The sequence below is a fragment of the Schistocerca gregaria genome, chromosome 2 (assembly GCF_023897955.1).
Source record: "Schistocerca gregaria isolate iqSchGreg1 chromosome 2, iqSchGreg1.2, whole genome shotgun sequence".
Classification (NCBI taxonomy): Eukaryota; Metazoa; Arthropoda; class Insecta; order Orthoptera; family Acrididae; genus Schistocerca; species Schistocerca gregaria.
This window is the reverse complement of record NC_064921.1, coordinates 328,974,922-329,001,116: the sequence shown is the minus strand read 5'-3', so window position 1 is coordinate 329,001,116 and position 26,195 is coordinate 328,974,922. Positions and strand designations below refer to the sequence as shown.

General features: G+C 38.9%; 1 protein-coding gene across 13 annotated transcripts in view; it reads left to right on the top strand.

The window, feature by feature from the left end:
• Positions 1–2,435: 2,435 nt before the first annotated feature.
• Positions 2,436–26,195, top strand: part of LOC126336976 (mitogen-activated protein kinase kinase kinase kinase 5) — a 290,756-nt gene continuing 266,996 nt past the window's right edge. For 6 of the 13 annotated variants that reach the window (XM_050001201.1, XM_050001209.1, XM_050001203.1 and 3 more), the window contains exons 1-3: positions 2,465–2,713; positions 11,136–11,193; positions 21,592–21,747. In XM_050001201.1, coding sequence (XP_049857158.1) covers positions 2,603–2,713; positions 11,136–11,193; positions 21,592–21,747 — 325 coding nt within the window. In that variant the 5' untranslated portion in view covers positions 2,465–2,602. Of the gene's footprint in view, positions 2,714–2,775; positions 2,884–11,135; positions 11,194–21,591; positions 21,748–26,195 lie in introns of those variants that run through there. The other 7 variants (XM_050001210.1, XM_050001206.1, XM_050001199.1 and 4 more) reach the window with 3 other exon arrangements.

The following is a 26,195-nucleotide window of genomic DNA, read 5'->3' as shown; positions in this document are numbered from 1 at the left end:
TGCAATGTGGTGCAGATATATTAACATATACATACATTTATAATGAAAGGAATAAACTTGAGTTACATTGGACAAGGATTGGGCAGAAAATCGGCTATGGATATTTAAATGGAACACTTTTGACATTCGCCTTATTGATTAAGAGTCTTGATGGCTGCACTAGAGTTTGAGCCCCAATCTCCATGAATGTGAGTTCAGTGCTTTAACACCATTATACAATGCTGAATATTTCTTTTGTAAAAGAAAATGTCTATAAAATCACCCTTATTTATAGATTACATATTTATTAATTGTGCTTCATCCTCAGAAGCTGTTGTACACATTAATGAGTGAGCATAGCCATTCCAGGACAGTTAACAACTTATCTTAGCGCCTGCTGAAGCAGTAGACTCGTGATTTTCTTGATTTGATCTATCCATCTGCTCAGTGTTGTTGTCCATCTTACGTTCCAAGATTATTATTCTAGATTTTATCCGCTTCTTCTCACAATATAGCAAAAGAAATGGAGATTGTTTTGGTTGGTACGAGAAAACAAGGCACCTTGATTCACTAAGGTGTTCAATAATGGACACATTAGTTTTTCTTTCGGTTCTTTTTATTTGCAGCATCCTGTACTAGCACCAAAGCTCCAATGCATTAACACTCTACCTAGCTGTATTTGTCTCTGGCCTCGACGACTTACTTTTTGCAACCATAAAACAATACAGAAAACACGAGTGTTTCAGCAAGCTGGAACTTTGTGCCATTCGTTATCACTATGTTCTGCCAGATCTTGGTGAGATTTTTCATGGCCACTGGCTCTGGCCTGATCTGCTTTCTTGTCTCATCTTTGTAACTTCCTGTATCACAAATGGTTGACACAAGGTAGGCAAAAGAATGCGTGACTTTCAGTTCCTTTAAACGAGCTGTGAGCTGGATCTCTGCTCCTCAATCAATTATCATCATTGTGAACTTGCTGATGTAGGCGTCTAATCCATATGACAGACTAATGTCCTTTATTTTTTATAGTAGCTCAGCAGTTCGTCTTTGATGCTGTCTAAAATATGCTGTCATCGACTTATTGGAGGTTTTTTGTAGTGTTTTCGCCGACTGAGATCTTTTTAGACCAATCACCAAGAGCTGTCCTCACCACATGTTGAGCACAGCTGTTGTACAGCTGGTGTGACAGGGCACAACCTACTCTGACAGCCTTAAATACATTGAAAAATCATATGTGCCACCTCTTGTCTTCACAGCTGTAAAGCGAGTATTGTATAGATATCTGACCAGTGTTATCACATATGGTGGGACAATGAACTCTGTGACCACCTGCCACAATTTTTCCCAGACAACACAGCTGAAGAATTTTTTATAGTCAAGAAAACCGGTGAAAAAGGGGGAATGTTCACGAGTTCCTTTTCCTTCAACAAAACCTACTTGATCTGTGTATATGTGAGGCTGAATGTACCACTTTGAGCTCTGTTTCAAGATGCAGAGCAAAATTTGTTGCATGGGGTATGACAGCAATATTTCAGTAGTTAGAGCAGTTCCTCACTAAATTTGCTTATTCAAGGGGACGAAGAGAAAGTCCGACTAGTATTCTGACATTCCGGTTTCCAATATTTTTTACACTATGTTTAAAAAACTATTAGCAAGTGGGCATGGAAATTTACCCTAATGTACTTCCAGGCACACGAACTTCTTTAGTCAAATACTGCTTCGATTATTACACTTAATTATTATTCTCTCTCCCACACACACACACACACTAAAGACGTTACACCAGTTACCAGCATAAAAATATTCTCAGGAATTTCACTTCCGTGAGGTAACATCTTGCCTCAAACTGTAAAACCAGAATTAGAAGTAAACACGTAGGATTCTGCAACTTCTGTAATCCTGTCTTTCTCAGTTGCGTGTAATATTACGGTATATTGATAATTTCTGCTTTCTGCTCCGTCTGACTACAACTGAATGAAACACAAGTTTCATACCTAACGCGTTTCGCCTTTATTCTCTGCATGGCATCTTCAGTGGCAGATTGCGTCTATGATTTTCTACATATTGTGTTTCTGTTCCATTTTTGGTGCCGTGGATAAACCCTAAGTGGCAATTATGAGAAGAGGAACGGCACCAAAAATGGAACAGAAACATAATATGTAGAAAATCGTCCACGCAACCTGTCACTGAAGAGGCCTTGCAGATACTAAAGGCGAAATGTGCAAGGCGCCAAAATTGTGTTTCATTTAGTTGTAGTCAAAGATCCAAAAAGTAAAAATTATCATTATACCATAATGTAGGAGTTTGCTTTATATGGAGTGTTAGACAAGCAATACAAAGTAAATGCTAGATCAAGTTAATGTCTGTGCAGCATACAATACTAATACATTTAAATTTTTCCCGTTGAACGAGCAAGGCCAGTCTTCGTGCTGGTTTATCTTGATTAGTAATAGAGGTTATTATATCTTTGGTGTTTTGACAGTCTGATCACAGCAAATGTGTGGTTGGTGGTTAGGTTTTTGTGTTTGCCACCCTGGGCTTTTAAGTTTACGGTTGTGGAGGCAGGATAATTCTATTTGTGTTAGTTTCATGTGGATTTGTGTGTAATGTCATAATTCAAACAATGGCTCATGGAAGTGGAGTGTTATCTTCGGATATAAGCAGAAGAAACCCACAAGATGAATATGAGTTGATTCAGCGCATAGGAAGCGGGACATATGGAGATGTTTACAAGGTTCCGTACCCCAAAAATCTTTTTTAGTTTACCAAGTTATTACGGCACGCCTAATAATTAAGTGTGTCTGAATGAAACAAAGTGACCTCTTAGTTTGTGGAGCATGATCGTGATTTTTCAGTTTCTGTGTTGCACTGACAGATTGAGAAAGTTGAAATTGACGTTGTGATGTAAGTACATTGTTTGGCTGGTGTTAAGAGTAGTTAAGAACAGACTTTTCTGTAATTGAGCTGTGCAAACCGTTAAAGATGAGGGAAAATTGGTTGACAGACCGAGGAAATGTACGTTCAGTGTGAAGTGAGATGTTTCTGCCCCCAAGTTAAGTAGGAATGTGATATCAGTACGTGAAGTGTAAACATCTGTATGTAACTGCTATATTGATGTCATAGTCATAAATAGGCGTCATTCAACATTTTGTATTCCTTGTCCAGTTATAAAAAAAGTGAACGATAAATCTATTCTCAAATGTTTTCTTAGTGACCATAGTACAGTGCCCTTTTAATTTCTCTAAATGGTTTCATACTAAGTTTTCGCCTTGTTTATTCCATACCTCTGCTGATTCTCTGCAGCAATTAATGCTCTGATCGTTTCTTTTCTATAGTTACTAGTAGTAGGTCCTATTGTTCAACTACTTTAAGTGTATTGATGGTTATTTAAAATTTAATGGATTTCCACCTTAACTCTTGTGGTTGAATTTTCTAATGGTTGTAGTACCTTAAATATTACTTGTTCTGATCCTTGTATTCTTTACTTCCACCAGAAGACATAATTTGCTACTTGATGTTCAATTTGTATGCTACGTAGCGTGTGCTCTCCTTTTCTTGGCATCCTAGTTTCAGACTAAGAGAAGTGTGAGGAATTAATTGGTATAGAAATCAGAGGACTTTGAGTCGTTATATTATCTTATCAGAATAACAAAGTGAGCATGGAAAATGGGTGGGGGATGATGTTGATATGCTGCTTTTGTTTTGGTGCAATATGGCTCTGATAGCAGCTGCTGTGTGGTTCCATATTGAGTTCATGTATAGTTTCTCTGTTAACATATGTTGTTCTAACTGAGAAACAAAGCATAAAAGAACAAATGATAATTACATCACATACCCTAGTTGTCATTCACTGCTGAAAGGTAACTGGCATCTGAGATGGAAGAGTGATATGACATCTGTGCACTGGACATAATATATGACCAAGCTTGTGTTCTGATTGGTTGCTTGTATCGTAGCTGTCCCACAAACAACTTAATAGCTGTTAGTTACATTTTTATTCCATCCAGATATAATGTTGTGTGTCCAGCTGCCTATGCAGTGATCAAAGAATACTGACTTCAGTAGTACTGTAGTAGCCCTTAGCAAACACTGTTTTACTCTCTGGCTTTGCTCTTTTGCGACTGTTGCCAAGTGTCAGTCACTAGAAAGTGTTCATAGCAGCTTCATATCAAGAGTTTGTGAATATATCTATTGTGAATTGCCAGGGTAATTTATTTGTGATATGGAAATCTGCCTTGTGCTGGGAACACTAAATTAAGACCAAGAAAAATTGTGTATTCAGTCTGGTTTTGAAAAATTATGTAAGAATCGTTCCTGTTTCACATAAAGCTGCATTTCTAGAGGAATGAGTGTGGGAGGGAAAGGAAAAATCTAGTGTTTCAAGTGACTTTATTGCTCCCTCATGATTGTGTCTTGACTTATAATGAATAGCAGTATGAGTGAGTGATGGACGATTGCAGTCTATTTCTTTGTCTATCCTGAGATAATTATGTCAGCTATACTGATGTACCTTCAACTCGTGGAGTAGTTAATATGTGCTTAGTTTTTGTTTTATTAATAATTCTTTATAAAAGATGTAACTTCTGGTCTTCCTTGCATATCATCATCATAATCATCATCATCTGATTACGAGATATTTTGTATTTCAAGCACAAGCTTATACTTGTTACACCTACAGTTGTAGGCTATGCCATAAGTCATTCTAGAAGTTTGAGAGGAGTCTCATTCCTACACCATGTACATTCACTTTCAAGTTTTATAAAACAACAGAAGAATCATTTATTGGCATTTTGGCAAATTTGATATGTATCTGTAGATTGTCTTCTGCTCGGTTTATTTTTTCAGTTCAAACACATTTTCAGCATCTTTCGTCAATGATTCAGTATTGCTGTTAGATTTTATATAGGCCTACTCATTGAGTACTTTCGTGCATGAACTGTAATCAGATGCACAAAATAAGGACACAGTCAAAGAGTAAGTAATAATTTTTTGTTATAACCAGTCATTCAGCATAACAACCATTTGCAAAACAGGTACACACAGAGTAGCGTCTGTTACATTCCCCAGTAGCATATTTCCTTTCATGACAACACCATCATCTACACAGATCTAAACTAGATGAAGGAACCTCATCAATAACATTCATTTGTAACTGTGGAAGAGTGATAGTAGTATCCAGACCATCATTTAGGCTAATTATCTCAGTTTCGTATCTCTACTGACTCTAATTAACTGACTGTATTAAATTTTCAGCATTATGGAAGCATCTGATTCTACCTGTTGGCTTTTACCCATGATGTCATCAAGATGGCAGACATCCCTACTTCCAGCATATCCAATTCGGTGACCATAATGCCACCACATACACAAGCCACAAAAATAAAAAGTGACACAATATTTTGTTTCAGCCATGAAGTGAAACTAACAGGATATCAGCAGGAAGTATGGGGTTTGGGGCAGGGACACTCTAAATATACAATTATACGAAAAGCAACATCAGCCCAAAGCAAATATCATGTGCAGAGTCAAACACAAAAAATTCTCAACATGTGACATAATGATACAAAAACTTCAGCTGCAGGAATCATACATATTTCTCTTGATCTATCTAGCTCAAATGAAGCCTCGGTCCCAAAAAACCCGCACAACCAGGTTTAAAAGCAGTACTGCAAATTTCACTTGACGTGTATAGTTAGACAAAGCCATCGACACCTATAACCCAAACTAGTCAGAAATCCTGGCATCGGTTGTTTCAATTGACGTACATAGGTCAAACGTAGTTGATGATGTCAAAAAATCCACAAGGAAATCAAAAACCCTAAACCCTCAGATTCACTTGACCAGTTAAAATACACACAAGAAATTAAACCCAAACAAACTGGCCCTCACACACACACACACACACACACACACACACAAACACACACACACACACACACACACACACACACACAGAAAGGACCAAAACAAGATTCTTCCTCAACCAACCACATTCCTCGTTGGGTAGATCTCTAAGTGTTTTGACTGTGGCGCTACTGCATATACAGGTCTCTGGGACTATGGTCAACTTCATATTTTCAGTACACACGGCACCACACACATTCGGCAATGAAGCCAGAGCTCTCCAAAAACTTTATCATATCTTCCCCCAGTACAACGAGGAACGAATGACAATCAAATTTCTCCATTGTACCCATTGCTAATAAAAAAGGAAAACACTGTTAATTTTTGGACCGTATATAACACATGATGCTAATCGTACCTAACACAAACATAACTGCTTAAACATATGCAACAATAAATCAAAGTAACCCACTAGTGAAGCTGAAAACTCTTCCAACACAACTTCACAGGATGACTGCACAAAATCAAATGACCCCCTACCACACACAACACAAACAACTTCAAATATAACATCCACCGCAAGTGTGTGCCACTAAATACTGTAGCATGCCATCTACAAACACGGCCTGACTCAAAAACACCATGCAATAATGATGTTACACTACACAAGACAACACACTTATGTCAAGGTCAAAGTCAATGCTGGAATTGGACACATCGATTGACCCAAATTTTCTTACTGAAAAAAAAAAAAAAAAAAAATCTAATCATTGTATTGGATACAGTGAACATAATGTAAACCGCCTAAAATATTGTTTTCTCTATTGTATTTATACCAGCTGCTACCATTACAAAATTAAATTCTTTGTTTCGATATTGTTGTTGTTGTGGTCTTCAGTCCTGAGACTTGTTTGATGCAGCTCTCCATGCTACCCTATCCTGTGCAAGCTTCTTCATCTCCCAGTACTTACTGCAACCTACATCCTTCTGAATCTGCTCAGTCTATTCATCTCTTGGTCTCCCTCTACGATTTTTACCCTCTGTGCATCCCTCCAATACCAAACTGATGATCCCTTGATGCCTCAGAATGTGTCCTACCAACCGATCCCTTCTTCTAGTCAAGTTGTGAAACAAACTCCTCTTCTCCCCAATTCTATTCAGTACCTCCTCATTACTTATGTGATCTCCCCATCTAATTTTCAGCATTCTTCTGTAGCACCACATTTCTAAAGCTTCTGTTTTCTTCTTGTCCCAACTGTTTATCATCCATGTTTCACTTCCATACATGGCTACACTCCATACAAATACTTTCAGAAATTGCTTCTTGACACTTAACTCAATACTTGATGTTAACAAATTTCTCTTCTTCAGAAACACTTTCCTTGCCATTGCCAGTCTACATTTTATATCCTCGCTACTTCCACCATCATCAGTTATTTTGCTCCCCAAATAGCAAAACTCATTTACTACTTTAAGCGTCTCATTTGCTAATCTAATTCCCTCAGCATCAACCGACTTAATTCGACTACATTCCATTATCCTCGTTTTGCTTTTGTTGATGTTCATCTTATATCCTCCTTTCAAGACATTGTCCATTCCGTTCAACTGCTCTTCCAAGTCCTTTGCTGTCTCTGATACAATTACAATGTCATATGCTGTACTTAAATTATATTTCAGTAGGCAGTGCAAACAGAGTTATTTACAGATCCACAAACATTTATTTTCTCACATTTTTCTTACTGTTCTGTCCAGTGCTGGACTAGGACTCTCATTCTTGTGCTTTCTCTCGTACTTTATGGAATACTGATCATAAATCTGAGACCCAGATTTGAGCCACAGTTCAATGAGTGGAGCTGCAGTGATAGCAGAATTGGGCACAGTACTGAAAAAAGTCGATCAGTGGGTGTAATTGATTTAATTTCTCTCGTGTTTCATATATGGACTTGCTGCATTTGAAGGGATATCTGAATGCCTTAAATAGCTGTAAGGCAGGCTACAATAACTGCTGTTTAAAAGCCCTCTAAAATGCAAGTGAACACATTCATAAATTCTGAAAGCTAATAGTGCAAATGAACTGAATTTCCACAATATTCATAAATCAAAGGATGGAATTGTAGTTATGAAATTGATATTAGTGTGAAACCAATATAACACAAACCATAAGTTGGAACAACAACCAATAACAACCACACTGAATATATCGGTTATCGATATTTTTCTCAGTAATAGGCTTTTGACAGTGTTAACTGAAATAAACTCTGAAATTTGGAAGTTCTGTGGATAAGATACATGGAACCAAATGTTATCTATGGGCTATACATTAACCAGACTGCAGTTATATATATCAAAAGACATGAGAATGAGGCAGTAGTTGAGAAAGTGGTGAAGCACAGTCGCAGCCCCCCCCCCCCCTCCCTCCCTCCCTCTCTCTCTCTCTCTCTCTCTCTCTCTCTCTCTCTCTCTCTCTCTCTCTCTAATCTGTACAAGGAGTAAGTATAAAGAAAACTAAGGACAAATATACAAATGGAATTGAAGTCTGGGCGTAAGAATTAAAAACTCTTGGCCAGTGGCATAGTGATTCTGCAAGAGATGGGGATGTACATGGGACATAAGTTGAGCAGAATGTACAATATTTTGAAAAGTGGTAATAAAATGGACATCAATAAAGTAAAAGTAAGAATAGTGGAATGCAGTTAAAATGAGGTGAGATGGTCCTGCAAAATTAGATTAGGAGGTGAGATATTTAACACAAAATGAGGTCTGCCATTAGAGTACCAAAGTGCTTTACAGCGGCAGAAGTATGGAGGATATAAAAAGTAGACTGGCAATAGCAAGAGAAGCTTTTATGAAGAAGAACAAGAATAATATCATAATACTGGATGTAAATTTGTGTTTTAAGAAAGTTTGTTTTAAAATTACTTGGTGTGCAACATTCAATGAAAGTGAAATGTACTAACTAGGAAGAAGACATTTGAAATGTGGTGTTACAGAAGAATGCTGAAGATTAGGTGGTTAGATCTGGAAACAATGGACAGGTACAAAATAGTTAATAAAAAGCTTTATTGCACAATTTGACTAAAAGAAAGATTGGGTTGGTAGGACATATCCCGAGGCCTCGAGGAATGTAGAAAACCTCAAGTGGCAGACCGAGACTCGAATATAGTAAGCAGGTTGAAATGCTGTAGGTTGCAGTACTTAAGCAGAGTCTAGAAGACCTACACAGGATAGATAGAACTGCATAAAAACAGTTTTTGGACTGCAAATTACCACTGAGTACTACATTTGTTAATTGTCTTGATGGCATAAGAGGCAAATAACAACTCTGTTTTAGGTAGGGATGGAAATTTGGTTGTATTATAACCTGAGGACAAAATGCAGTTGAGTTTAAGCAAGAGTTTTGCATCAAGAAATGTGGAAAGTGGTTTTCAGGTGTTGGGTAGCATCTAGGTTTATTTTTTCAGGCATTGGGTAGCATCTAGGTTTATTTATTTTCCAAATTATACCCTTGTGGACTGTGAATTCATAGTACATTAGAGTAAATGCCTAAAACAATTTAAGAATCCCATTTAGTGTACATCTATGCCATTACATTCATAATACTAGCAGCATTAAGGAATATTTGAAGGTACTGCATAGATTGGAGTAGGATAGATTTCTGGAAGAAAGTGAGATTCATAGTGCCTTCGATGAGGAGCTGAAAACTATATACAGTAAAGAAATAGACCTCTTATTTATGAGATTCTTAAATTGTTTTGGAAATTGTTGAACAGAAATGATTTCTGATTGTTTTTAAGATTCTGTTTTGTTCCATTCTGTGGTACAGTCACTTTCATTCCTAGTTATTTATTCATGCTTGATGTGGATGCTTTGTACTAAATTTAATTTCGTGTTTAATTGTATATTTTAATTGTGATGATATGTTCGTTATACATTTCTTAAGGGGCCCTTTACAGATCTGCATGAATGTGTCATCACTGAGAAGTAGGGAAAAAAAAGAAAGAAACCTTTGACAACACGGATATAAAAAGCCACAAGTTGATTAGTGAGATTTACAAACCTTAATTTCAAGTGACATGATGTCCAAATAAGTGTTTTAGTTTTTCATCGCTATTCTTCTTGATTATTAATTAGTTTTATTGTATGAGGGCTATTACATAGAATGCATTAGCCACACAGTTTGTACAAATATTGAGATCATGTATGTAAGTGTATTATTTGCTTATGTAAAATGTAAAGTGACCTACTTGTTGTGGTTGATACTGTATATAGCAGGAACTGTGCTAGATTTTGTGAATCAAATTGTTTTTGGCTTTGTTACTGGATAGACAGAACAACACTGACTTTTGTGACCAGTGTCTAACATGATCATTTAAATAAAAAGAACAAGCTGAAGTAATCCTTTTTTAGATGTTGTAGCTCTTCTTATTTTCCATGCTTGCTAAGAAGATTGGAGATAGTTTCTTTAGTTTTGTTTACCCGACCATGCTTCACCACTTTATGTGCTGTCGTTAGTGGGTTTTTATTTGGTGTCTTTCTCATATGAGACCATCAGTATATATTGGTAGTTTTAAATCTACCATGCATTCTGCAGCTTTTCATGTTTTTTATTTTATTTTTATGCTGTGCCTTTGCATCTCTTGCTTATGGTACGTTGAAACAGTTAAGTCTTTTGCTGTTACCATTTTTAGTTGTTGCATGATCACTTGACGTATTGTATCAACAAAGCACAAGATTTCTGCTACCATGCATCACACAATGTGTGTACAACAGATAATAGCAAAAGGAATACATTCTTCAACATATAATAAACAAGGAAGCAAGGCCACAGCATATGACAAGCTGTTGAATGCGTGATAGATATAAAACTACCAACATGCAGCACTGATGCAGTCATGTGAGAAAGAAAATAAATAAATACTCACTTATGATAGTACATAAATAGATGAAACATGTTTGGGTAAAAGAAAATTAATAATATGGGTTCTTGCATATGACAGAATTTCCAAGAGAACAGGCTGAACTGCAATGCTAATTGCCAAAAACTAGTCACCAAGTTGCTGTTGGGATATCTGGGCATCAGAAAACTCGGAAATCTGTGGGTAGCCACATATATACCCACTCACTCTACTCGCAGTTGCCTAGTGATAATTTAGAGCCAACAAAATTTTTGAACACTCTTGAAGTATTTGCAGCAACAGTTTGTGTCTCAGTTTAATGACAATGTCAAAGGATATTTTTTATCAGTAAATTTTTTAAAATTATAGTTAATATTGTTTTTTTTTTTAATTTATGGTTGCTTTTATTTTTTCCAGGCAAAGAGAATATCTACAAACGAACTTGCTGCCATCAAAGTGATAAAGCTGGAACCTGGTAAGATTACTCTTTATTGACACTTGCTTCATTAAAATTAAAAGCATGAAATCAAGTTAAGTAAGGCAATCCGAGACTCGTTTGATTGTTGAGAGTGACTGGGTGAATGAAGATGTCAAAGAAAATCCACAGGGAAAATGAAGAACGTAATTTGTGATGGAAAAATTATTAAATGAGTAAATGGTTTCATGAGTCTAGGAAGTAAATTGACCAAGAAAGGAAGCATCAAGCAAGAAATTTTGTAGAGAATAAAATATTGTTCAAAATTTTATTGTTATGTATCAGACATGATTAGAAATGGGAAAATACCAGCCAAAGGCAAGATCATGATGTATAAGTCATATTATGTACCAGTTTTGACCTATGGCTCAGAATGTTGGACTTGAACAAAGGTAGACCTGAGCAGAATACAAGAAATGGAGATGCGCATTCTGCTGGGTAAGATGAGAAGGGTCAGGATAAAGAAAGAAACAATATAAATTATCTTGCAGATCTATCAAGCCCCTAAAAGGGACTGTAGAGAATAATAGGCTTATATGGTTTAACCACATTAAAGGTACGGGACGAGACAGACTTCCGAGAAGAGGCCTAGGATGGAGAGAATCTGGACGAAGACCAATTGGAAAACCACAAACAAGATTGAGAGACCAGGTGAAGGATGATGTGAACCGAAGAGGGCTGCAATAATGGGAGATGCTATGTGATAGACTGTGGGTGAAAAGAAAAGCTTGGAATAGGCTTTGTGAATGACCTGCATAAGAAGGAAATTTTCAGGAAGAAGAAGAGAAGTAAGGCAGTGGGAAGCTTTTGCTGGAAAACAAATAATGGAAGGAATATAGGTAATCCCTCACTGTACAGTTAAAGAGCTGAATGGTCAATCCTAGCTGACTACATTGCACTGGCACTACAGCTTGACTGGGGTGAGAGATTGCTTCAGGTGGAGTGTGGTGATGTGGTAATGCAGTTGAGCTGCAGTGATCATACAATTGGGGCTTTCTGTGGAACAATAACTTAACTAAAATATATTGAGATTGAGATACAGTGCTTCAAACTTTTTAGATAGTTTTCTTATTCATTTCAAACTCTTGTACATGACTAAATTTCAGTCATTTATAAACAAAATATTGTGGTTTCAGAATATATGACAGAATAGTGTAATATGTAAGAACTACTGACTGATTTGGATTTCAATTGCCTATAGATTATTGTTCCAGAGAATACCTCAAATTTAATTGGCCAGGAACTTCCACATCTTTTTTTCTTTTACATTTCAGTTATTATTTGAAATTCTGTGTATTTTATGGTGTCTTTTAAGCACTGGCAAACTATGGTTTTGATTTAAGGTTTTCTGGGTGTGGGGGCAAAAGGGGAGGGGTGGTTAGTTATACCTCCAGCAAACATCGGCATTGGCAAATATGGCCTCAGTGTTTGCTGTCCCCAGATGATGAGGTTTAGGAACTGCTTTCTTTAATTGTAAACCTATGATTAGGGACAGGCTTATTTTGTGAAAATAATAACTTGAAACTGGTAATTTTTAGCAAAGTAAGGAGAAATTGGCAATCTAATGTTTGTAACTATATTTATTGAATGTTGAAATTGGAATTTGACTTCGTTCTTTCTCAAGGCTGAGGCTCTTGTGTACTCTAAAAAAATGATTGTTTGTTCCCCATGTAATGAACTATAATATGATGTCAAATGTAAATACTCCAGTTCTGATGAATGCCATTCCTATAACAGTTTTGATCACCGACTTAACATTTCTCAACCCTTCTGCACAACAAATTGCACAAAAAATGATACATTTTGTAGAAATCTTTAATGTGGTGCATCAACTGAACTGTATACTTTTGTAGTATACAAGTATAAGTAAGAAAATCAACCAAAGTACAGGGTATGTGATGTCATGCAATCACATATAATGGAAGAATATTTAAATCATGTTGCATGAGTAATACAGTTAATCACTTCTTATACAATTGCCTTTCAAAGGGCACAACGGCCGAATTCCTTCCCTGTCCTTCCCTAATCCGATGTGACCGATGACCTCGTAGTTTGGTCTCTTCCCCCAAACCAACCAACCAGATTTGGCAACATTAGCGCAGAACAGATTTTGTCTCCCTGGTTCTAATTTGAGTGAAAGGACTGGACCAAAGACTTTGAAATCCTGTGACAAGCTAGGCTGTGACTCCCTGGATTTTAGCCATAGTTTCAGAACTGTAGTCTCTCTCTAAATGTGTAAATGGATCAGGTGTGGACTACATATCAGAACTCAAAGACTACTACCCAGTAGACTGACTGTGTGGGAAGTACACAAGGGCTTTTTAGGTTAGGCAACTTTCTGTCCAGTCCAGGTAACAATAGCTATAGGACACCCAGTAGTGTCGGTATAAGATCCAGATAAAATACCTGGTGTAGTTGAGAATATTAAAATCTTAGTGATTAAGTGCCAAAGCAATTGCAACAGATTTTCAGAGTTTGAAGCGTTCGTAAAAGGCTGTGGAGTTAACATTATGCTAGTTAGAGAAAGTTGGCTATAACTTGAAAGTGATAGCAGTGTGATATTTTGTGAAAAATGTAAATGTGTATTGGAAGGATAGGCTAATGGTAAATGAAGTTAGTGTATTTGTCACAGTGGATGAGGAACTTACATCCACTGAGATAAAAATTGATATTGCATGTGAGATGGTCTGTGCAAGCATGAGCATAAGTTACAATCAGATCCTTTTATCATTCACAAGACTCACCTCCCAATGTAACTGAAACATTACTAAATGCGTTCTCTGATAGCTACGTAGAACAAAAGCACAGTGATGATGGAAAGAAGTGAGGTTTGATACTATTGACACACCTGTCCTCTTTGAGGATGTCCACATAGAAACTGGCATCAGTGACCTTGAGGCAGTTGTACCAACAGTGATTACCAAAGTACAAAGGGCAGCTAAAACAGGTAGGAGAATTTATACTCTCAGCAAACTAGATCAAGAGGCAGTAGTATCTTGACAAGGAACTCAAAAACAAAATACAGGGCTGTGCATAAGGAGATGCCAAATGACACACATTTGGTTGTCAAGAGGGCAAACATTCAGCACCAGCTGAAGTGGAATATTATCAAAGGCTCTCTCTTAAAACCCAAAGAAATTCTGCTCATATGCCATCCTCTTTATGACAGCTTTAACTCTGCTGGGGACACTTGCAGTGAGGTGTGTTAATGTCTGTGGAGGAATGGCAGTCTATTCTTCCTCAAGACTGAAACTGGAGAAGGTAGTGATATTGGACTCTGGAATCTGAAGCAATACCAAAACTCTTAACTACCCCCAAAGGTGTACCATTTGGTCCATGTCGGGACCGTAGGCAGACCAATCCATTTCAGGAGTATTGTTGTCCACAAACCATTGCCTTACAGTTTCTATTGTAGACAGGGTACATCATCATGCTCATATAACCAATCATCATCTGTGAAATGTTCCTCTACTATATGCAGTATGCAGTGATGTAAAATGTGTTCATATCCTTCCACATGTAGTGCTTTCTTAAGCTTAGTAAGGAGACCATACCCTAACTGGGAAAAATGCCTCCAAACCATAACACTACCTTCTCTGTACTTCACTGTTGACACTAAATGTGATGGCAGGTAATGTTTTCTAGGGACATGCCAAACCCAAACCCTTCCATTGGATTTCCACAAGGTTTAGCATGAGACAACACTCCATTTCCAGTTATTTGCTGTCCAATGGCACTGCTCTTAACATCACTTCAAGCATACCTTAGTGTTGACTACAGAAATGTGTGGCTTACAAGGAACTGCTGTCATTGTATCCCGTTCTTGTTGACTCCCTATGTACAGTCATCGTGGTAGCTGGACTGCTGGTAGTACCTTGGAGCTCCTAGTGATTCATTCTTCTGGTTTCATGTAATTTTCTTACAGCCATCCTCCACAATGCTCAATGGTCCCTGTTCATCAATATGTGAGGTCTTCATAGTTTTGGTTTAGTTGTGGTTGTTCCTTTACATTTCCGCTTCACAATCAAATCACTAAGAGACAACTTGGGAAGCTTTGGAAGGGTAAAAGTGCCCCTTGATGGATTTGTTACTTAGATGACATCCAATTACTAGTCCACGTTCGAAATCACTGAGCTCTCCTGATCAACCCACTCTGCTGTTATTGCTTCTCTACTCACAATGCAATATTCCCCACCTCCTTTTGTACTGGTGGGTGTGCCTCTTACGACATCTAGTAGTCAATTCTCATTGCATAGAGCTGTCTGGATACTTTTGACCAGTTAGTGTATTAAAGACCATTAGAGGTGCCAGAGTTATTGTCCAGACACTCATGGATAGGACCAGGACTGAGCAAAAGTAGATACACTGAACCTGGTTTTCAAATGTTTCTTTACACATGAAAGTCAAAGGGTATTGTCTCAATTTAATTCTTGCACCACTGCAAAGATAAGTGATACAGATATTTGTGTCTGTGGTGTTGAGAAACAGCTCAAATCGTTAAAAAGCTCCAGTAATCTACCATAGAGCCCTGGAACAAAAATCTGTACCCAGTTGTTGGAAGAAAGCACAGGTCCACTAGTATACAAGAAGGTTAGGAGAAGCAATCCAAGGAATAGTTGAAATGTAGTGAGGTATCAAGAACGGAATGACCTCCCCCACGCCATCCAGTATGGATTCTGATAACATTCATCCCACGAAACATAACTTGTACTTAACTCACATGAAAACCATGGATCAAGGCAGTCACATAACTGCAGTATTTTTCTGTTTCCTAAAAGCATTTGCCTCAGTACCACATCTAAGCTTAATATAAAAAATATTATAGTTGTGGTATTAAACAAAATTCATGACTAGACTGAGGATTTTTTGGTAGGGGATATCCAGCATGTTATCTTGAATGGAGAGTCATTGTCAGATGTAGAAGTAACATTGTGTGTGGCCCAGGGAAGTGTGTTGAGACCCTTGCTGTTCATGTTGTATGTTAATGACCTTTCAGACAATATTGTTAGTAAGTTCAGACTTTTCATTGATGATGCACTTCTCTGTAATGAAGCAGTGCCTGAAAAAAAAAAAAAAAAAATGCACGAATATTGTTTAAATGTTAAAAGAAAGTAGTCTCGTAAGACTACATTCTCAACATATCACAATTGGAATTGGTCAACACATAAAAATACTTGAGTGTAACAGATTGTAGGGATATGAAATGGAACGACCACATAGGCTCGCTCATTGGTAAAGCAGGTGGCAGGTTTCAGTTTGTGGGTGGAATATTAGGGAAATGCAGTAAACCTACAAAGGAAATTATGTACAAATCACTTGTGTGACCTGTCCTAGAATATTGCTCAACTGTCTGGGGGACCTGTCCCAAATAGGACTAACAGGGGATATTGAACATATTAAGAGAACGACAGCAGGAATGTTCAGTGGCTTGTTTGGCCCATGGGAGAGTGTCAGAGATATGCTGAAGAAACTGAATTGTTGGGGCCTTGAAGATAGATGCAAACTGTTCTAAGAAAGCCTACTTACGGAGTTTCAAGAACTGGCTTTAAGTGATATTACTAGGAATATACAAGGTGTTTCAAAAAGAATCATCTAATTAAAAAAAAATATAACTATTATGTTATTTGAGATATGTGCGTGAACAACATATTGTTTGAAAGGTCAAACTCTAGAGTTTTATATGGTTCCTGTTAGGTAGCAGCAGAGTGCACCCACTTCAGTCCTAATAAAAATGGTGTTGGGACAACAGAAAGCATTCTGTTTTATGTTTTGCTCAGTGTGGGTCAGTAATAACTGTTCAGCCTGACCTTCATACTAGGTACGATGTGGATCCTCCTACAGCACAGAGTATTAGACAATGACATGAACAATTCCAAGAAACAGGTTGTTTGTGTAAAGGCAAATCACACAGTCGTCCCCCAAGTGTCTGACACAGATGTCGAACATATCTGCCATAGTTTCAAAATGAGTCCACAGAAATCCATTCTCCATGCAGCTGAACAGCTCAACATTCCCTGAAGTCCATCTGGCATGTGTTGCATTGACATTTACACATGAAACCATACAAAATTCAGCTACTGTAAGCTCTTCATGGAGGTGATGAACAACAGTGTATGGAGTCCTGTAATTTCGTTCTTGGCAAGATGGAGGATGGCACACTTTGTGTTTAGTGATGAGGCAACATTCCATTGAATTGTAAAGATGAACCATTGTAATGTGAGAATTTGGGGTACGGAACAACCACATGAAGCTGTACAACATGAGAGGACTCTCCAAAATTTAATGTGTTTTGTGCATTTCACAGGAAAAGGTGTATGGTCCATTTCTCTTTGCCGACAACATTGTCGCAGGAAGCACATTTCTTGATATGCTTGAGAACTTTTGTTTCCCACAGTTGGTGACCGATTCGAATGACATCATTTACCAACAGGATGGGTCACTGCCACTCTGTCATCTGGAAGTGCGGGAATTTTTAAATCGAAGGATTACTGAACGATGGGTTGGTTGCATTGGACCAAGTCATTCAGCCTCGCGTTACTGGCCTCCAAGGTCACCGGACTTGACTGTATGTGATTATTTCTTTTGGGGGTTTCTAAAAGACCCTATTTATGTGCCTCCGTTACCAATAACAATGAATTAACTGACACATCGCATAACAGCAGCTGTGGAAGCTGGAAAATGAGACATGCTCGCTGTGGTGTGGGAACTTTTTGTATCGCATTGACATATGCTATGCATCTCAAGGGGGGCTTATTGAATGCCTATGAAAAGGTATGAAGAAAACTTTTTGAGTTTTCCATTCATCAGAAAACAAAATTCATTGTATATGTTTATTGGCTTGAGTAATAAAGAAGTGTCAAATTGGATGATTCCTTTTGATACACCCTGCACTACAGTTCCCTTTGTATTGCTCCCATAGGGACAGTGAGGACAAGATTAGATTAACATGATCATCGATCCATGTGAGACTCTATTCACAGCCCTTGGTACTTGTTTCAACCATGGAAAGATAATGATGAACTCTTATTAACACTGACATGTCAACAAGGCCTTTAAGTGTACCTGAAAGGGCAAGTCACAGTCATTACAGTATTCTAAACAGGTACAAATTCTTTAGCAATGTAGAGGGAAAACAACTTTCCATGTCAGCAGTAAATGCGGACGTTGTCAAATGCGGCTTGTTGTGCTGAACGTAAATATTGAATACTGACAGCTGTTTCCGCACAATAGTGAAGTGTTGATGTATTGGTAGCATAATGTTTCTGAAGAGAACTTTGAAGTTATGGTAATGTTTTCTTTTGATTGTTAGTAGTAGCTGAAATTCTAGTTAAACTGAAAAGAACCTGAAAAGGACAGAAGAGAGATCACATTAACTTCGAGAAACTGAAAGACAAAGGCAATTGTCAAAACATAGAGAATGCATATTGTGAAATCATGATGCAAGGACAGGAAATGGAATGCACAGAAGGAAGATGGGATCATTTTAAAAATGGGATCAAAAAGGCAGCTAAGGAAATGCTCGGAGTCAAGGAGAGGAAAAAAGTAAAGAGAGAATTGGTAACACCAGATATGATAACCAAGATGGATGACCACAGGAAATGGAAAAATGTAAACATAAAATAAGGGAAGCACAACTATAGGAGGTTAAATAATGAATTACGAAGGGAAACAGAAAAAGCAAAGAAGAAATTGCTGACAGAAAAGTGTGACAAGATAGAGAAATTGGAGAAAGAAGGAAAATATGACTTGATGTACAAAGAAGCAATGGTTTTGCCAGTCAGAGAAAAAGAGAAACAACAATGGACTAAAGGAAGTAGAGGCAGCAAATGGTAAAATGGTGAGTGAACCCCAAGAAATAATGAGAAGATGGGAAGAATGTATTAAATGGCTACATGCTTCCCAAGTGAAGAAGAGCTTGGGGTAGAAAAAGAAGATAAAGTTGCAGATGATGACAGAAGAAACTCAATACTAACTAGTGAGATTGAAGAATCTCCTTCCTGTGGAACTGTTGAAGCAATTGGAGAAAGAAGGGAAAAGGGAGTTGATTGAATTGTGTAATCAAATATACATGACAGGAAAATGGCTAAACGACTTTACAGAAAGTATCTTAATACCTATAGAAAAGAAAAAGAACGGCAAAATGTGTGAGGAACATAGATCAGTGAGCCTGATATCGCATGCAGTCTTGCTGAGGACGCTCAATAGAAGGCTATATGGAAAGTTGAATTGTGTAATAGGAGATGAACAATTTGGTTTCAGGCGAGGAGTGGGAAGTAGAGATGCCATTGGGTACTGAGAGTGATAGGGGAGGTGTACATGGAGAAGGAAAGGAAGGTGTATGTTAAGTTCGTAGATCTTGAGAAGGTTGTTGACTGTGTACGATAGGACAAACTGATAGAAATCCTATGGAAACATGGGGGTGACTGGAGGGTTAGATGGCTAATTAGAAATTTATATTTGAACCAGAGAGCAAGAGTAAGAGTAGGAGGTGTGATGAGTGAAAAAATTGAACTGAGAAGAGGTGTAAGACAAGGTTGTTATTTATCACAAACACTGTTCAATATTTGTGTAGAGGAAATTATTAATGAAAGTTTTGATGGAAGGGGAGGGGTTTGTATAGGGGTCGGAGAGTGGAGTGTGTAAGTTTTCAGATGACAGGGTTGTGATGGCAGAGAGTGCAAAAGAGGTGGAACAAATGTTAGATGATCTAAACACAAAATTAGAAGAATATGAATATTGAAGATTAACAAGAAGAAAACGAAAAGCATGGTAACTGGAGAAAGGGAGGAAAATGCTGTATGAAAATAGAGCGAGAGGAAATAGAGCAAGTGAATGACTTCAGTTACTTTGGAAGTGTAATAATGGATAATATGTATTGCTCAACAGAAATGAGGAAAAGAATTGCAACGACAAAAGAATGATTCAAGAGGAAACAGAAATTACTTTGTGGACCGCTAAACAAAGATCTGATGAAAAGACTTACCAAATGTTACATCTGGAGCATTGCACTGTAGGCGCGCAGTCCGGAGCCGTGCGACTGCTACGGTCCCAGGTTCGAATCCTGCCTCGGGCATGGATGTGTGTGATGTCCTTAGGTTAGTTAGGTTTAAGTAGTTCTAAGTTCTAGGGGACCAATGACCACAGCAGTTGAGTCTCATAGTGCTGAGAGCCATTTGAACCATTGCACTGTATGGTGCAGAGATCTGGACATTGAGGAAGGGGAAGATGAAAGAAGATTGGAGGCACTAGATATATGGATATGGAGAAGAATGGAAAAAGGGAAATTGGAAGACTGAGTAAGGAATGAAGAAATATTAAGAAGAGTTGGAGAAGAAAGAAACATGCTTGAAAGTCATCAGAAAGAGAAAAAACGGAACTGGATTGGACATTGTTTGAGGAGGGACTGTTTATTAAAAGATGGAATAGAAGGAATGGCGGAGGGAAAAAGGGGAAGAGGAAACAGAAGTTATCAGATACTGGACAACATCAAAGGAGACAGATATTCAGAAATGAAAAGACTGGCTATGGACAGACAGAAGTAGAAGAAGCTTAACCTATGAGAAGACTTGTCGTAAGGCAGAATACCTACTACTACTACTACTACTACTACTACTACTACTACTGCTGCTGCTGCTACTACTTTTGAAAAACTTTTCAACGGTGTGTAGTTGCTGAAATACATTTCCTTTAATTGATCTGATTTTAATGGGTTCAATATGTAGGTCTCTTTTTTTCAACACTTTAAAGAAATGTAACATTGGCTATCAATAAATACAGTGTAATAGACAGTTATACTTTCATTTTTAGCATAACACTGAAAAACAAGTAAACAAGACAAAAATGATACTTAAAAAATAATATAAAATGATATTTTCCTGTCATTACCTAGGATGGCATTTTTATTGTGTGTTTTACATTTTTTTCATGTTTTCTGCTTTAATATTTACATCCATGATATCTTTCTAAATCTTGTTGTTGGTCTTTCTGTCACTTTTTCATATTTGTTTCATGAAGTAGCAGATACCACTACTGCAGTTTTCTTTGGTGTATATTGATATTTGATTGCTGCTAATGTTAATGTCAAAGATTTCTGGGCATAGCCATTTGCTTTCATACTTTACCTCTAAAATCAATCAAAGTAATAATTTGATTGTTTGAGTATCTATTTTGTGTTCCTGCGTAATTTGATGATAACTTGGTCTCTGATCTTCTCAGTTTTTACCCATTTTTGTCTTTTATAAGACACATCAGTATACAGAAAAATATTTAGAACAGAGTTAAGGTCATAGTAATTGATGTATATACACTACGGCATTCAATGCTGAGCACTCATGGCTCCTAGTAGTGGGTAATGTATTGAGTAATAACAAGCATTGATTCCTTTTTTTCTATTTTCAGGTGATGATTTTGGCATCATTCAGCAGGAAATATTGATGATGAAAGACTGTCGCCATCCAAATATTATAGCATATTATGGCAGCTACTTGCGCAGGGACAAGTTGTGGATTTGTATGGAATATTGTGGTGGTGGATCTCTTCAAGATATTTATCACAGTAAGTCATTATCATATTTTTGTTCTAAATCTTGTTGCTGTTACAAGTTTGGTAGGTACCCTGCTTGAATTTTCATGACTTGATATTACAGGTATGAGACAGTTCTCATCAGCTCTTGAAAATAATTTTGTTTTTTATGTTACACTTCTCCTTTCTGATTCTATGAGGAGCTGCCATTCTTTTTTTCCTCTTGTATTTTAAGACCTTCTCATTTTTTTCCTTTGCTGTGTATATTCACTTTCCTGTCATTTTCATTTACTAAGTATATTTTTTACTCATTACTCAGCCCTGGGTTCCATAGAGTACCACACCCTGTCTAAAAGATGTAAATAATGTCTTTCAGGTCTTGACGTTCATAAATTTGCTCACTGAGAGTCTTGTCTTATAAAACACACTTGACAAGTGCTATATACTTTCCAATTTTTTATTAAACTTGCAATCTTTCGAAAGTAAGTATTGGCATTTTTAATTAATTTAGTTTTGAATCTTAGAAGGAGAGGTCACAAATTTTGTGCATGTACATTATGGTAAGAAGAATCTAAGGTTAAGTTTTTAGGTGACTTGAGAGTGTAATGGTGCAAAATATAGTACACAGAGCTACCACCTCTGGCACAAATAAATGGCCCTAACCAGACTTGCCAACAAGTTGAACTCAGCTTGGAGGACAGATATGGGTATATCTTTTCGTGCTGCTTCAACTCTGTACACCAGAATTCATCAAGCATAGTGTATGGTAAATGGTAGTACGCCAGCCTCTTGTCAACCTGTGACCAGAAGTTTTCGGTAACAATCTGGAGAAAGTGCTAGTGAGGCCAGCAGGTGAACATTCATTGGTATTGAGATAGGTCAAGACAACATAGAAACATGCAGTATTGCATTACTTTGTTGAAAAATAACACACAGAGACCTTGAAGATAGGGCACAGTGACGCCTTAACACTAGAAATGTAATGGCTTCTGTCCAAATTACCTGCTATTTGAACCAGAGGTGATTATGTTGTATACTGTTGTACACCTGGATTTGTCCATTGTGATACTGTAGGCAGAACTGAGACTAGTCTGAAAAGACAACATGGGGTTTCTCCTGTGTCCAGTGTTTTTGTTGGCCCACCACTGTTAGTGCACCTATCCTTGCTATTGTGTAAGGGAACCTGGAAGAGTGACTGCTATGCTGACAGCCTGTTGTGCTCCTGAAGTTGTTGGACTGCCTGTATGGATACTTGTCTTGCTGAAAACAAACCCATTTTCTTAGTCATGGGATGTTAGTCTGCTGTACAATCCTGCTTGGCTGAATGAGCAATTACATCTACATAGAAACTCCGCAAGCCACTGTATGGTGAGCCGTGGAGGGTACCCCGTACCACTACTAGTCACTTCCTTTCCTACTCCACTTGCAAAGAGAGCGAGGGAAAAATGTGTGTCTTTATGCCTCTGTATGAACTGTAATTTCTTGTATCTTATCTTCGTGGTACTTATGCACAATGTTTGTTGGCAGCAGTAGAATCATTTGCCAGTCAGCTTCAAGTGCTGGTTCTCTAAATTTTCTGAATAGTGATTCTCGAAAAGAATGTCGCCTTCCCTCCAGGGATTCCCATTTGAGATCCAAAGCATCACCATAACAGTTCCGTGTAGTTTAAGCCTGGGGTAACAAATCCAGCAGCCCACCTCTGAATTGCTTTGATGTCTTTTTTTAGCCTGTCCTGTTACGGATCCCAAACACTCCCCGGTACAGGTCCGGGGATTAGAATAGGCCCGAGGTATTCCTTGTCATAAGAGGCCCCACCATGGGAGGAATGGCAGGCTAAGGATGGCAGCGAACATTATTCACTCCAGTACCTCATATGTACGAGAACTGATTGGGACTCCTTTGTTTCGATGAAGCCACAGTTTTTTGTAGAGCATTTAGAGGACAAGTTAGGGTAGGTGGAGGGCCTGTCCAAAATGTGCTCTGGGTTAGTCGTGATAAAAAGAGCATCCTCTGCCCAGTCACGGGCTTTATTCACTTGTAACAAGTTGGGGGTTGTTTCTGTTACCATCACACCACATAGGAGCTTAAATATGGTCCAGGGTATTATATTCCACAGGGACTTTCTTTTGCAGTCTGATGACAAGTTGCATGTAAATTTAGAGTAGGCGAGGTGTTCATTTCGTGCGGCGCGTCCATCAGGGTCCAAGGGATAATCAGGTTGCCACCGGTGCCTTCATCTTCGCCTTCGAGGGTGACACCTAACCTGAGAAGGTCAATGTGATGGTCTACTGCTGTGATGTAGAGCCATATATCCCTCCCACAATGCAGTGCTTTAAGTGCTGGAAGTTCAGCCATATGTCTTCCCGCTGTACTTCCAGCATCACATGTTGAGATTGTGGACATCCATCACATTCCAATACTCCATGTGCCCCACCTCCCATCTGTGTCAACTGCGGAGAGCATCATTTACCTTGCTTGCCAGACTGCAAGAATTTACAGAAAGAAAGTCATGGAATACAAGACCTTGGACCGACTGACCTACTCTGAGGCTAAGAGAAAATATGAGCTGCGGCTATGACCTCATATGCTGCCGCTACGAGAACAATTGTAGCCCCATCAGTTCCGCAAATTCCAGTCAGCTCTCAGAGCCAGAAGGCTACACCTACACTCCCCCACCCCCCGTTGCCTCCATACCACCTACCTTGGGAGCACTGTCCCCCCAACCATCGGGGTCACCAGTCCCCACTTCCCAGCCGGAGAAGCGTAAGTCTTCTTTGGCTCCTCTCGGCAGGGAGGGATCCCTTGAGTCACTCCCTTCCAAGGTTTCTGCTAGTGGGAAAGATGACACCCACCAGTGGCTGAAGTGCCAAAAGCAGCTGGTCATAGGGCTTCATGCTCATCCTCAGTCCCGGAAACTGAATCAGTGAAGCCCTCACAGCGAGAGAAACCCAAGGAGCAATGAGAAAAGTCCCAAAAGAAGACCCCTAAGACCAAGGAAATTGTGGTGGCACCCACACCACTGCTACCTCCGAGCTCTGCATTTGGGGATGAGGTGGAGATTCTGGCATCCACTGAGGACCTAGATCTCGCCAGACCCTCAGACACAATGGATTAGACTGTTCAGGCAGCAGATGACCCTGAAGTGTAAACTGCCTCGTTGAATGTTCCATGCCTTCACAGTCTCATGATGTCATCCTCCAGTGGAACTACGGTGATTTTTTCCACCACCTGGTTGAGCTATGGCAGCTGTTAAGCTTTACACCTGCTTTCTGCATTGCTCTCCAGGAAACCTGCTTACTGGCAATGCAGACCCCTGCCCTTTGTAGCTATAAGGGGTATTACAGGAACCATAGCGACCGTAACTGAGTGTCTGGTGGAGTTTGCGTTTATGTCCTAAACTCAGTCTGTATTGAAACTGTGCCCCTTCATATCCCAATTGAAGCTGTGGCTGTCAGAATAGGACTCACAGGAAATAACTGTCTGCAATGTATATCTTCCTCCAAATGGTGCAGTACACTTGAATGTATTAGCTGTACTGATTGATCAACTCTCTAAACCATTCCTACTTTTGGGAGATTTTAACAGCCATAACCCCTTGTGGGGTGGCACCATGCATACTGGCCGAGGCAGAGATGTTGAAACTTTACTGTTGCAGTTCAACCTCTGCCTCTTAAATACTGGGGCTGCCACACATTTCCGTGTGGCTTATGGTAGTTACTCAGCCACTGATTTATCCATTTGCAGCCCAGCACTTCTCCCATCTATCCACCGGAGAGCACATGACGACCTGTGTGGTAGTGACCACTTCCTCGTCTTCCAGTCACTGCCCGGGCGTCAGGCCCATGGACGCTTACCCAGATGCGCTTTAAACAAGGCAGACTGGGAAATTTTCACATCTGCAGTCACCGTTGACTCTACCTCACATAGTAATATCAGTGTGGTGGTTGAGCAGGTGACAACAACAATCATTAATCCAGCGGAAAACGCGATCCCTTGCTCTGTAGGGTGCCTCCGGCAAAAGGCAGTCCCATGGTGGTCGCCGGTAGTTGCTGGGGCAATTAACCTTTAAGCGGCTCTGTTCCCGTGTGCACCAGCTTGTCAAAAGACAGAAGCAGGAGTGTTGGGAGAGATAAGTCTCGACCATTGGATGCCATATGTCACCTTCTCAAGTCTGGATGAAGATCAGACATCTTTTTGGGTACCAGACCCCAACAGGTGTCCCTGGCATTAACATCAATGGCATGTTGTTTACCGAAGCAAACGCGATTGCTGAGCACCGTGCTCAAGCCTCTACATTGGAGAACCACCCCCCAGCCTTTTGCACTCTCAAACGGCAGATGGAAAGGAAAGTCCTCTCGTTCGCTATATGCCACAGTGAACCCTATAACGCCCCATTTACAGAGTGAGAGTGCCCCAGGGCCCTTGCACATCGCCCCGACACAGCTCCTGAGCCAGATTGGATCCACAGTCAGATGATTTAA